Source organism: Mycetomoellerius zeteki, unplaced genomic scaffold, assembly GCF_001594055.1.
Source record: "Mycetomoellerius zeteki isolate Tzet28-1 unplaced genomic scaffold, Tzet1.0 scaffold125, whole genome shotgun sequence".
Classification (NCBI taxonomy): Eukaryota; Metazoa; Arthropoda; class Insecta; order Hymenoptera; family Formicidae; genus Mycetomoellerius; species Mycetomoellerius zeteki.
In genome coordinates this window covers 147,755-162,787 of record NW_017256179.1, presented here as the reverse complement: position 1 = coordinate 162,787, position 15,033 = coordinate 147,755, and the positions used below count along the sequence as shown (strand labels likewise).

The 15,033-nt window shown below is 35.0% G+C and overlaps 1 protein-coding gene across 1 annotated transcript in view; it reads left to right on the top strand.

Annotated features, from left to right (window-relative positions):
• Positions 1-15,033, top strand: part of LOC108731367 (teneurin-a) — a 344,833-nt gene that overhangs the window by 182,575 nt on the left and 147,225 nt on the right. Inside the window, exon 7 of the mRNA XM_018461666.1 lies at positions 5,292-5,367. Coding sequence (XP_018317168.1) covers positions 5,292-5,367 — 76 coding nt within the window. The remainder of the gene's footprint in view (positions 1-5,291; positions 5,368-15,033) is intronic.

Here is a 15,033-nt window from a genome sequence, read left to right as displayed (position 1 = left end):
AAGAGACCTCCCGACAGAGAAAAAGGTAACCGTCGCGCTCCAGAGATTCCCTGGCCGACAGCCAAACACCCAACAACCAAGAAACCCTCAGACTCAACTGTATCCACTCCATCCAGGGACTTACGTACCTATCTCTGATCTTTTTCTCTTGTCTTTACGTGCCTTTCGCCCTTACCCTCTTCTCGTCTCGCCTCGTCTAGCCTCGCTTCGACTCATCCTCAAATTCCATTTTCTAACTGTGTTTCTATCCTTTCTACGATCACCTTTTCGGCTGTCGCTCTAACTACACCCTGTCACTCCCGCGCTATCACTTTCGTTATCACTTTCGTTATCACTCTTGTCTTCCATTGTCTTTCCTGAATTCAGCGACATTTTCAGCCCTGACAACCTTGTTCGATCGTCCCTATTCGACGTCTAGTTTTCCACTCGGAACATTGTTCCCCCATCTTCGTTAAGAGAGCCGTGTGTGCAGTGATTAAATAAAGAATAGATCAGCCAACGTTATCGATTACGAGAAGTCTTTCCTGATTCAAGTATGTCACCCGACTACTAAATTGCACGCTTTTTGACGAGCTATTAGTCGGTACGTTCTGTCCGAGTGTTAGAAAAGATTATCGTGATGGGATTTACTTTTCTTACTTAATTCCGCTTACGTAATTTCCAGTCTAGTTATCGTAACCGCGATAATGCTCGTTTCTCTTTGACGACGTTCTGACGGCGACGTATTTGGGTCGGCAATGTTCTTACACGAAAATATTTCGCACGGGCTTGTCTCTTGCGTAGCTCCCGGAGATATTTTATCTTGCAGCGAATGGATGTTCTTGCAAGTAAAGAAGTAACATGATAAGAATAAAGCGCAGCAATAAAAACTAACTTAACCCTTAAATAACTGTTGTCAGGGGGAGGGAGGGGTGATTGCGGCGTTCGCGAATCTTCGAGAGGACATCAGGTAAAATCGAAGTACGTAGATAAAAATCGGTACAGTCCATCGACAAAATGCGAAAGTCACGTCATTAACCGACCAAGCGCATCGACCTAGTTGCTGCTGTGCCATTAGCAGATAATGACACTTTTTCGAACGAAAGATGGGTCGGCCAGACTTTAGTTCCCGTAGATAGAACGTAATCGATCGTTCCTTACCGACGAGCGGCTCGTATCGAAGAGAATTTTTCTAAAATCAGCCGAAACAAATACTAATGAAGGAAGACTTCGGAAGTATCTTTGGAGCGACTGTAAAAGAGGAATTGTAATCTCTCTTAAGGATCGCTACACGATAATGATCGCTCATTACTAACTTGATCGCATCGTTCGTCGAGCTCCTTCGACGAGATATAACGAAGAATATTTAGCTTACGCAAAAATTTTTGCGTTCCGCATGAAGATATATAGGAAGTTTATATAATAGAAGAAAAATTGATGAAATTCGCAACTTCTTTGCAATAATGATGTTATATAAACCACGTTTTATTTTATGAATCGTCATTGTCAATCGCGCTTGTTGAATATCTTTTATAATCTTGGAAAATGACATTTTCTATTAGCAGGCATATAGCATATACATATATTTAATCATAGAATTTATTTAAGAGTTTAGACATAGCTATATTCTTTAAACACTACACACAAGTGTGTTTAGGGAACACACCATAAACACACTTGAATATTTCATATCCAACTCAATTCGACTATTTATAACTTTCATAAAAATGAACATATTGTAAACAATTTTTTTTTTCAATCAAAAATTGAACCGCCAAATTTTAAGGAACATAATGATACCAAGCAAACATAAATATTTTTATTAACAAAAAAAATTGCAAACATTGTAATAAAAAAAACATTAAAAAAGAGTCGGATATGCCATACTGAAAAGGCATATTTAAAAGATAGTCAACTAACTCCATTTTTCTCACGATAAAAAGAAATCCTTACATTGTTATCAGCGCACTTACAAAAGAAGAATTACTGTCTTCTTAGGAAAGTTAATATTAAAATACAGTAAATTCTTACACAATAGTGACTTACTCTCATTTCAATGGCATTATCAATGGATATGATCGCTGCATTCGCATTTGTAACTCGACACAGCTTATTTCTTCCAAAAGTACCCCGACAGAGACATGCGGCGCATCCCTTCGTGGGCGTTAATATTCTCGATGGGTGGTCCAGCGAGTCAGAAGCGTCGCTTTCGCCGAGAGGGTGGCTGCTAGAAAATATGCGAGATATCGGAGAACCCTCGATCAGTTGCGCCCACCTTCTCCGTGTTATCACCATGACTACCGGACGAAACAAACGGTAGCCGACATGGCTGCTAAGCCTCGGCAGCCTGGCAACCAACCTCTCGCCCTGCGAGAACGAACCCGTCGCTTTGTGCTCCCAGCTGTCAGGACTCTCTCCAGCCGATAGAGGTTTCCATACCTAAACCTATCCACCTACGAACGCGCGCGCGGTTCGGAATCGACTCATTCGCATCTGACACGCGCCAATTTATGCTCAGAATTACAAAGGAAACGTTACATCCTGTGTGTTGCAAGTGAGCCTTTGAGCTTGCGAGTGACGAATGGCAACGCCGTGTCAATGACATAACGATCCCATTTCGCAGATTTCGGTAGCAAACTCAGTTCAGTAAGGTTCAGTTTGGATTGGTGGTGTTAATGATCAGTAGCGGAACGCTTTACCTCTTTCGTATATGTCAAACGAATCGCCGCGTCATCGTCGTATTTTGCATTATATAGCTGTGATTAAACATTATACTAAAAGAAAAATGCTTGATTTGTGACTATAAGCTTTCTGACTATAATTGCATGGTAAAACAATTAGCTCCATTTTTATGATTATTACATTATAACAGTAATAATCATAATGGAAAAAAAATAGAGCTAATTGTTTTCCATGCAATTATAATCACAAAGCTTATAGTCACAAATCAAGCATTTTTCTTTTAGTATAATGTTTAATCACAGCTACAATGCAAAATACAACGATGATTACATTGATTGTGTACATTATACACAAGTATATGTAATTTTCTTAAATATGACAAAATTGTACTAATAAGTTATTATAATTTCAAATATTAATGTAGTGAAATATCAAGAAATAAATGATAAATAAAATAAACAGTTTTATTTAGTAAATGCAATGGCATTTATAGTAAATGTATTTTCTTAAATTCACTTACTATTTATATAATAATAAAAAATATGTTTAAAAAAAACTAAAAATTTTTAAGCAATGTGTGACTATTATTAATAGCACAATTGACGGTATTTCCAATTAAAACTATAAATATACGATTGTCTTAAAAAATGACTATAAATTATAGTTAAATTGTGTGATAATTGCAACCATTTTTTTTATGTGTAAACAATTGTAGGACTTAATTAAAATTCATTTTATATAGAAAAAGATTCAACATTTTGCCATAAATATATATGAACAGAAATCGATATAAAACAATATAATGATGTTTCTTATCAGTGCGTAGTGAGTTAGAATCCAGCGTATAAAGTAAAGATCCTCGGGACGTAGACAGTGACAAATTGCTGCAGAAATAAGAGGGTGAAAGCGGTGGTTAGAAGAACCTTATGGGCCAAAACCGATGTAGCATCAGTATATCAAAGTAAACGAACGAACAAACTATCCTTGTTATTTTTTTTTATTTTGCAACCGCTTCCTCTAGACTCACTCGCTAACTCCCATTATATTCAGCCTCGTTATTGATTCAACAGCCAATTTTTGCTTTATGTGAAAATCTCTCTTTCAACAAAGATATTCGTTTTGACTGTTTTGAGTTACAATTGTTCGAAAAAAAGAGCTTGTTATCGTTTCTGTTAAAAGATAGAATACAACCCGGTGATTATCTTTGTGTGGAGTTATCAATGGGAAGAGATATCTCTGTAAATGCTTCGTGTATGTAACAAAAATCAACTATACACAATAAAAACGCGTGTACTACAGTTAAATGTTCCGGAAGAATTCAACGTCGATGACGTTTACGGACAGTGAATATTAAGCATTATCCGATAAAGAGATTTAGCGATCTTGTGCTGGCGACCAAGGCGAGCATCAGACGAATGCGGTCGATAGCAGGACGTCACTGACGGTTACATTAGTCATGAACGCATTAACTATACAGATAAAAGGAAGACAGCTCGCGACGACCCATCAACTAGAATATGCATGACGCTACGAACCGACAGACCGGAGACCACGCACGGCGAACGAAGGTTAAATCGAATGGTAACGTCAGCCTGCCATCGGGCAGGAAAGAAAGTTTGAAAATTAATTATGCATGCGCGCACGTCGCTACTCGTTGATACCCTGGGCCTCTACGAATTCGCTTCGACGATTGCACTTATCACTATTCTGATTTGCCTGTTGGCGTAAATCCGCACATCTTCAACACACATCCAAGACATTTTCGATTAATTAAATTGTCTTGTCAATTCTACCGACGTTGATCTTCAATTTTTCTACCTTTATATTATATTGGCTGCGTTTAGCAGAGAAAATTGATCACTGAGCGCTCACTGATCCAGTTTTCTCTGCTGAACGCAACCATTTGATTATTTCCAGGGCACGTAGAAATTTAAGCCATAATTAGAAACAATGTAAGCACGCATCCGTTTTGATCGTTCCATTTAAATAATTCCGCGGGCACTATACTCGAAACAGGGTTAAAGCACTTGCGAATACGAGAACAACTTGCGTTTAATAAACTCAATTATCTCGTCGCATGACACAGGTCAAGTTGCTGAGAGTAGAGGAATATCTGCGTCCGCCGCAGATCCTGTTACCTGTCTAAGTAATTAAGCAGTAGTTACGGCGGCATATGTTTCAGCGAAATGCCGCAGTATGCAACAGCCATGAATCAAATGCACAGAAAATTGGAACACGCTCGGAATGTATCGAAGAATCTCCGTTCGCGCTACATTATACTTTAGAGCAGAATGATGTAGTGGAATATCTAACATTACCGTCGGATTAATCGAAGAATATAATTTGATGTTCTCTCTAATTATCTGTTCGTTCAAATTATTAAATAACGAGAATTATTAAAATCATAATTGTTGCAGCCTTTGATGCGTCTTGGATAGAATTGTTATATTGGCACTGGTAGAATGTTAGTGAATATTTGTAATCGCACTTCGCGGTTACTCACGGTTGGTAGTTTGGAAAGCGGCGTTTGTATCGCCGTTAACCGGTGCAAGACGAATGCGTTACTCGATCGTCGAGTGTGACTTTATGCAGCAGAGCATTAAGGACAAACGTTTCGCTGTGTGTTGCAGAGTACTTGATGTCAGGAAGTCCACGGAGTTATCCAGCACGATCCCCGGGGGTCGCTTCCACGCCAACCGTGACCAGGTGAGTTAGTACGCCTCCCCGCGAATTTCGCCAATCCGTATACGCGAATGTGCGGTGTCGTTTTCTCGTGCGACTCGCAAATGTGACACATCCATATTCCAACCGGAATAACATAGCGTAGATTCTCGCAAGGGCTCGAACGAATAAGCGGATTTTTCGCTAGGGGCAGCAAATCGGTCAGCCTTATCGGTTTTACCTGGTGGCTGGGCTTTACGCGACTGAATTAAGCCCTAGCAGCTACAAAGAATCGATGGCCCGCGACTGATTTGTTTTGAAACTGTGAACACATCGTGACGTTCGATGGTTTTCAACCATCATCACACCTCGCAAATTTCATTATCGTTGCGTAAACAACGATTTTACATGGTTAATCATTCGGTGCCACACCATAGGAACAACACATTTGAGTATTACATATCCAAATAAATTGATTGCTTATAGCTTTTATAAAAATGATTACAGAAAGAATGGTTTTATTAAAAGATTTGAAATTTTTTTGGAGATCTGATTTTTCTACAGACTTAAAAATAATTTTATTGAACCAAAATAATCAAAATAATTATGTTGGAAACTAATAAATGTAATGCTGCAAAAAATTTAATATTCCAATTTGAGTTTCCAACAAAATTATTTTCATGATCCAATAAGATTATTTTTAAGTCTATATATCCAGCAAAATTTAAATCTTTCAATAAAATCATTTTTTTCGTAAACATATTGTAAAAAATTATTTTTTCGAGCGTTAGACATTAGAAAACATAATGGTACCAAGTAAATGTATCTTTAATAATAAAATAGTTATATAAGTAATAGAAAAAACTTTGGAAAAACATTGGGAAAAGAAAGCTACTTGTTAGAATGGCACCGAAAGGTAGAAATCAAATAGATAATGCATGATTTTTACAAAAACAAACGTCAAAATTATTGACAAATATTTTCCAAAATTATTTTTAATATTTTTAACATTTGGCATTATATAAACACAAAGTACAAACACACATACTGTACTCGGTAATGGGTTTTATGCGTAAATGAATAAACGAACCGAACACCGTTTTCTCTGTGATCACACTATTAAATCTATAGTGTCAAATTTAACTTAACGTGAGTCGCTGCTGCTTCTACTCAATCATATCATTATTTTAGACTAAAATAATGGTTGTAGTTAGTACTATACAATGTCAAATTTAACTATCGTTTTGATAAAAAAATAACGATATATTTAATAGGAGTAGTGGCGACTCACGTTAGGTTAAATTTGACACTAGATTTAACAGTGCATGGAGAATATCTCCGCTATACAACTCGAGTGCGAAAAGTTTCGAGAATCTAAATCAATCGGTCGGGAAAAGAAGACGGCCGAAAGCGCAGTGGAAAGCGCGATAAGTACAGAGAACTCCGCGACGATCCAACCGATGGGAGGCAGTTGAGAAAGAGCAGGGGAGGTAGAGAAAGAGACACGTCTAAAGATGTTCCAATTCAAATGAGTTGAACTTTTAAAATATTTAGAATGTTGAACAGGCCCCGTCCCGGCATTTCCATTTCGCTCCTCCGTCCCTTCTCGCGCCAGTCGTGCCGGTCGATCGCCGTCGGTGACGCGCACAAAATTTCGAATTAGTTCGCTCTTTATTCTACCTCATTACCGTCCCTCAGCATTCCTCCTACTTTCTTTTCTCAAGCAGCTAATGGCCTACTACGTGCCGCAATTCATATTTCATCGCTTGCACGCGGAATGCTTCTGAGTTACTCCGTCATATATAGCTGATATCTCTCTCTTATTGAGATTTTATTTTGCATAATTTTATAGATACGGAAAATATTCTTATCTGTAATTACATTTTTGAAAAAAGAGTACACGAGCAATTTAGAAATAGTACAGTCGCATTAATTACGTACGTTCTTAGAAAAAATATTATTTCGCGATAGTCCATTATATGTATAAAGATTTGAAAAAAATGTACCTACATCATATACACATAATGATATACACATATGAATAATAAAATGATATGGATATTTTATGAAACATCACTCGAACCTTGGATTATCCAATTTATGTCGCATGCCGGTGTTAAGAGGCTCCCATGGTGAAATTATTAATGCGTTCTGTATCGTGCTTAATTTACTAAACTCTCTCGAATTAGGAATATATCTGTACAGTGTAGCGATTCGAACTAATATCTGTCTCGTGTAGCCTTACATAATATTAATTAACTATTGTAGTAATTAACTATTGTAGTAATTGACATGGGATTCTTACTTCGCATTACGCATTCATAGATAGCCACGCGAGTTCGTCGATCTTTTCTCGAGGATCTTGAACTCGGCTCAAGGATATCGATCTGATTCTATAGTTATGCCGCACGATAGCGTCTCTATTTTGAATCCTACCTATCAGTAAAGTACCCGGGTATAAGACAACATTGTTACCATCATGTAAAGCTCGTTTGTTTGATAATTCAACCTCGGTACGAGGTATACATACAAGACATTCTATTGACATATCATTTCGCGCAATTTGCCGCAGTGATCTACTAACGATAATCACGTGATCTCCTTAATCATAAAGGATACGAAACCATAACGTCGCCTGAACTGATAATAGAAATAGAAAATTCTGAGATACCGTTACTTTTGAACGATAATCGCATCGACCCTTAACACTTTCCCGCAGTTGATTATATACTTTTTTTCTCTCTTCGGGAAAGCGCGCCAGTCTCGGCAAAATGACGAGAAAAGGAAGGGCCATTGGTGTCACCGGAAACAGCAGGTCAGCGAGACGGAAGGTACTCTGTTGCTGAGGCTACGCGACTAAAAGAACACGCGCGGCCCTTGTCCGAGAGAGCGAAGGAGAGTTTCCTCCCCCGTTCCTTTTACTTTTCGTCCGTCCGTTACGCCTTACCCTCGACTTCCTTCTAAAGACTGCTAACGACCGAATCCGCCGAGAGCACTGATCACGGTAGCTCCATGCTCACAGAAAACCACGAACTTTTCCCAGTACAAAATATAGCACTCTTGATATTTTGGGAAAATCAAAAATAAATTCTTTTTTTATAGCTTCTAAATTTATTCGTCCTTTTAACGATTTTAGGAGAACAATTAAAATACACGTACACGTTAACAGATAATTTTATATCCTTAATAGAGAAATGTGTAAAATAATATTTATCAATCTATTGTTCTTAACTTTTCAAAATATAAAAAATTCATATTTCTTTTATAGAAATAATATAGAAATTGTAATGGCTTTTACTTTTTTTCGTTATTTCTGCGACATGATAAAGATTAGGAATGAGATGATGAATTTTATTGTTAATCGAAAAATCTGATAAAAATATTATTGCACTTATATTAAATTATTATTTTTATGAGTTTATCTTTTCCTCTTTTTATGGTACATTACAGACATCAGAAGCTTGATATTGATCTATATACCTATCTCAAAGAAAGTAATACGTTTTTTACTTTTTTCTTAGCCAGATTAAACGGATACAGTCTTTGTCGTATCTCGGATGATACGCGAAAGAAGACAATCGCTTTTCTTTGGTATTTATCGCTTATTAACTATAACAACGAGATTAAAAAAGCAATCGCTACACTTGACCGGCGATAAAGATTTCCTTTTCTGTCTTTTTATTTTTCTTTTGAACGTTCTATCTTATCTTTTCTTGCCTTACAATCTTTCCTATCAGTCTCCAATTATGAAATTTCGATTGAAATGGCGGTCACTGTTAACACTCGCGAAAAATTGGCGCTGCACTGTTAAATTCAAATTTCGCCCAATTTGAATTTTTTTAATCATTTCTATGAATTGCCAATACTCCTATTTATACTCTCCGTTAATTTAACTAAAACAATAGAATTAAACAATTTAACTTGAGAAAATATATTAAATTTGACTCAAATTTAGTTTATTATTTACTAAATACATATATTAAATGTACATTGTTTACGTTGAAAATAACCAAAAATGGATTGATTTACATTTTGACACATTTTGAAATTGAAAATAACACAGATTGTTATTTAACTCAAGTTTGGGTTATCATTGTTTCTTTGATATTCTAACAGTGTGCGTTTTCAAAACGAATTTTGAAATCAATATCAGGTTTATTTTTATGAATCACTGTAATATTATGATTTCTGCAAAAAAATAAGCTATCACGACGTAACATCACAAAAAATATTACAACTCCGCTTGATATATATATATATATAGTATATACACTTTCTATTATTTAAAATAATTACATTTCACACTGTCAATATCAGTTATCTAAAAAACAGTCAATTTATTGAATTGTCATAACATTTTTTGTTTATAAGATGATATCTTTTATATAAAAAAATTATTTAATTTGAAATGTACGGTTTTATCATGTTTCTTCTTTCTATATTAAAAATATTTTAAATTCGTCCATATTTGAAAAGCATATGAAAAAAACACATGAAAAATCTGAAGTCAGTTTCATAAACTAGCCGATATTAAGAGACTAAACAAATACAGCGACATAATAATTTCTTTTTACGGAGCGTAAAGCGCAAAAACTTCGCTGCATTTTCCACGAACTATCAGCAGTGTATTTTACAGCACAAGATGGTAGAATTATGGTGAACGTTGATAAGACCTCAGAAGAAATTTATTGCTCAAAGAGTATCAAAACATGGTGCACTTCCTTTCATTTTTTTTTTTATCTATCCTTCCAACTGTGGCCTGATTTTCTATGATATTGATTTTCTTATACCTTTTGTTGTTCGTTTAATAATCAAAGTAATTGCTATTATTTTCTGAATAGATGTTAGACTAGATGTAAATAACAGAAAAAATAGAGAAGTACATCTCAATCCGAACAAGTTCACAGGTAAAGCAGGTCGACACCCAAGTGCGCTTCGTTTAACTCTGTATTACGTTCCTTAATTCTCCGGGTTGCTTCTGCACTGTGAAAAGTAAGTTGTTTACCATGCATCCTTTCCCTATATACCCAGCCGCTCGGCGCAGCTACGGTTACGGGTATGCTTTTGTCTCTCCGCGGAGCGACGGCGGAACTATTTAAATTAATCAACATGGAAACCTTAATCTCGCTCGACGTCTTAATCCCAGCTTCAATTTGCGCACGACTCAGGCTTCTCTTCCTCTTAAACTTTCCATCCGCCCTACCGAACTGAACCTCGTTCAGCGGCGCGCCTTTCACAGAACGGAAAGTCAAATTTAAAATGTTTTCTTTTTCCCTGGGATGTATTCTCATTGCTGCCCCTGTTTAGGACAAAATTTTTACGTGATTATTTTATGACGAAGTTGTTAGAATATGAGCTAGAAAAGAGTCGCCGTTATTAATCTTTCTGTACTTTATAAAACGTTTATAAAATTTAATATATGTATTATTATGATGATTTACACAATTTTTGTCCCGTGTGAGAAAGAGACACAACAAAAAAATTTTATGATTTTAATAAAATAGCAAAAAAAATGAAATTAAATCATGACATTTTTCGTAACTATTTGTATTTTATTTTCTTAATTTATTAATGTTGCACAATTTTACTCGTTTTAAGACTTAAGATTAATCAAAACTTCGTTAAAAGGAAAGTAAAAATAATAAATTTACTTATATGTAAAATTTTTTTTATTAAAACAAAAAAGAATTTTTTTCATTAAATAAAAACTTAATTTAATAATAAAAAATATATTAAATAGATTAAATAATAGATTAAATAATAAAAATATATTAAAAATAATAATTTAAACAAAGTTTTAAATAAAAAATTAATCTTTTTAATTTTTATTAAAAGAAGGAATTAAATAAAGCATGTTTTGATTAAATTTCAGAACAGTCATTGCATTTTTCTTTCATTAGCTGTTATTTTGACTTTAATAATCACCTCACTTCGTATATATGATATCATTTTCAAATTCTCTGGTCATAAATAAAATATCGCAAATATGTATAAAACATATCGATTCTCGAATTGTGCTATGTCATGACGCATTTAATTAATAAGTACAACCTCACATTTATCAGTTGTATGACATACATTCGGTGTTTTGTGGGATCAATGTCAATTTTTTCTGTCAATCAATTTTTTATTCTAGATCCGCTGTCCGATGTATTAATTTATGAGAAGTTGCGATTATCAAGCGAATCGTATTTCTTCCCTTGCAATATAAAATAATAAAGTGCACTTAATCATGTCGCGTGCAATTAAAGTCAGGAATACAAGGTGTCGTGCGATTATCATATTTTGATAACTAATACGCGTGGTTGCAAATATAATAACTATTTTCGCGAGTCTTGTGTTAATGAAATGAAGGACTAAGGCCCGTATTCATAGTCAGACCTTGTACTTAAGGCTTCCTTAAATTTATCTTTAAGTGCTCAGTAGCCAATGAAATATTCGTAGAGCATCTGAAGATAAATTTAAGGAAGCCTTAAATATAAGGCCTGACTATCAATACGGGCATAAGGCTGTGTAATTGTTCCATCTTTCGATAAACTTCAGCTCACTCTCTTATTTTTTTCTCTTTTTGTGATTACTCTTTTACCCTTTTATCTATTAGGGGTGCGTTCCATTTAACGTTCGCAACGCTCGAATGCATTATTTCATCTTTGTTTAACATTTGATAACAACAAGGTTGAAATGATACTTGCAAGCGTTGCGAACGTTAAGTGGAACACACTTTAAATAAATTATCACATAGTTTATTTGAAGATATAACAACCGACCCTCAAAAGTGTGGGAGGCAATGAGCGCCAGTGGAACAGCCGTTAAGTAGTTTATTATTTGTTATTTTGTTTTTTATTTACTAATTTTAAATATTTGTTATTTTGTTTGTTATTTACTAATTTAATTACAATATATTTGATTTAAATGTACCTTTTTTATTTAGAACGATTATTATCGAAGTAGCAGTAATTATTTTGAGCGTTTCTAGAATTTATATATAAATACAATTTTATTTCACGATATAGTTCGTCTTTCAACTCCGCCCTGCGCATTATATCGATTAATGACAAATTGTATTTTATTTAAATGAATAAACTTGTGAAAATAAAATTATATCGGAAAATTGTATAATATTATAAATAATATAAACTGATATGAAGAATAGGAAGTAATATGCAAAAATTTTTTCAATATGCATGTTACAATGTAAATGTAATATGTTACAAGAATAAATAAAAAAATTACAAGAAATATTTCAAAGTCAAACATAATATTTTCTCTAACTAATTTAATTAAATAATAAAAGACAAGTCAATAATTATTATATTTATTTATGCAAGTCAGTTTTATTTTAATGTTTTAAATTTATCTGTCTTTATTTATTTATAACTTAGTTATAAATAAATTTATATTTTTTAACACACTAATTAAAAAAATAAAATATTATATTTTTTAAATGGAGTCAAGCGAAATCTAATAATCATTTTATCGCACTTGTAACATTGTGGAAAATCTTATAATACTTTAATAGGTTTAATATTAGCAATTATTTCGTTTCCTGAGTACACTCTCACAGTTCACTTCTAATCAAACAGCAATTATTAAATCATCTACATTTCAAGAGCATTCATTCTGATTATCTCATCTTATAAACTTTTACTATTCAATAACGATTATAGATACGAGCTTTAGCTGCGGATAAAAAAAAATAAAAGTAAACGTTATTCGAAAAACTGTATAGAAACAGATTATACGATTTATTTACATTTTTATAAATCTTTTTATAATGAGTTCGATGTTAACTATTATTACTAGAAAAGTATTAGACATTGCAGTATTGACGAGAAAGAGATAGATAGATCTTTTGTATGAGATATAAAAATTGACTCTCAAGTTTATGAGAGCTTTCTGGAAATTGAAAAGATATATATAAAATGTAATTCGTTATATTTGAAAAGTAATTTGCTCTCCTAGGACTCTGCTCATCCGTTCAAAAATTCTAACGTCGTTTTAAATCCAAGTATCGTGCTGTACATACCAATGAGGTATTAAAATTGTTTTTTGCAATCATTTATATACGACGGACCAGCCGTTGCATGAAAATTGAGTACATGATTTTTAAACAGTTACATATCCGAAAATCCATCATAGATAATCCCGAACGATAAAGCGTGTACGCTTCAAACGGCAAGCATTTGTTGGTTTAGTCACGCGTGCGCGTAAATACGATAAAACATGCATTCGGGCCACGCAAGCGAGGAATAAAGCGATAGTTATAAAACGGTGACACGTTAACTTCTCCTATTCCCCCTGCTGCAATTAGCCGAAGAATCCTTATCGACGCTCTCGACGAGGGTGGTAATTGACCGGCAGATAGGGACGTGGGAAACATATCATCCTAATTTTAGATCGCCGCACACGCACTTTGTGGCCCGTGGAGGGAAAAAAATAGAATACGCGACGAGAGGGTGCGCGTTATAGCGTTAGTGTGTTAAAAATCCGGGTGGTTTGCGTGACATGGCGCGATACGATCGGCAGTATTTTCGGCAGCAGATACACGCACGTGCGCTCTTCGCGACGTTTCGCACCTGCCGTGCTTCATTTCGCTATGCATGTGAAAAATTTTTCAAGACTCACTCGTAAAAGCCGCAGGTTATTCTTAGTAGCGTGGCTAAATGGAGTATCTCGGAGTTTGAAAGTTGCGCATGCACGCACGTCCGCCGCGCGAAAACGAACGCGAAATATGAGAATAAAAGTGAAAACGAAAATAGCAAATACGACAGTGAAATTATATAATTGAAAGACAGTACTTTCTATTTTCTCAGTTAATTTCATGTTCCACATGTTTTATTCACATATTTTACATAACAGTTATTAAATGAGATACAAAAATGTATTGAAATCCGATTGTAATTATTCCGCGCTGTATTTTCACGCGCGCCTATATTTTAAAGCTGTACGCTTTTTGTCTCGATAACGTAATCATATAATTTAATATTTAATTAGTTGTAACGAAGCGCAGCGCTCAAGCAGACTACATGTTAGGAAGAGTCCCGAGTGCTTTGTATGTGCAAAGAACGAGCGTCTCTCGAGAAGGGCGCGAAGACGGAAAGTAGGTCGCTGGTTACCGCGCAAACTGGAAAGTACGAGTGACATCGCACTGGGACAAATTTGCATGAAATGCTTCCGCGAGCAGAAAGACCATTCGTTTGGTCGACACGTCTCCTGCGTCGCGCGCGCACCTTAAAACCACTAAGTTTCAAAGCGTGTGGCCGCGCGCCGTAATCCCTGCCATTCGCTCTCAAATTCCCGGATATGCGCTACGGACTTGAATCTTACCTTCTCGCAGTATTATCTCGCCAACGACAGAGATTTATTACGATTTCTCAACTGTTACCGAAAGCTCAACTGAAATCGAATACAGTTGCAATGTACGGATATCTCGAAATCGTTATGGCCAAGATGGCTATAGGTAACCGCCGGGTCATTAGTTTAATCAATTTATCTTAAATTTTAAAATCGAAGATATAGCTTCAGTACACATGTATTTTTTTTAGTATACATACTAAACTGGGAGAAAAGTTTTTAGTATTTGTGACTATAATTACATGATAAAAAACTATGGTTAGGACTCCACTTTTATAGTTTTATTGCTATAATAGAGGAGAAGATGATATCATGGCCAGTGTATATATTGTGGCTTCCCTTAATATCTCCGCTATT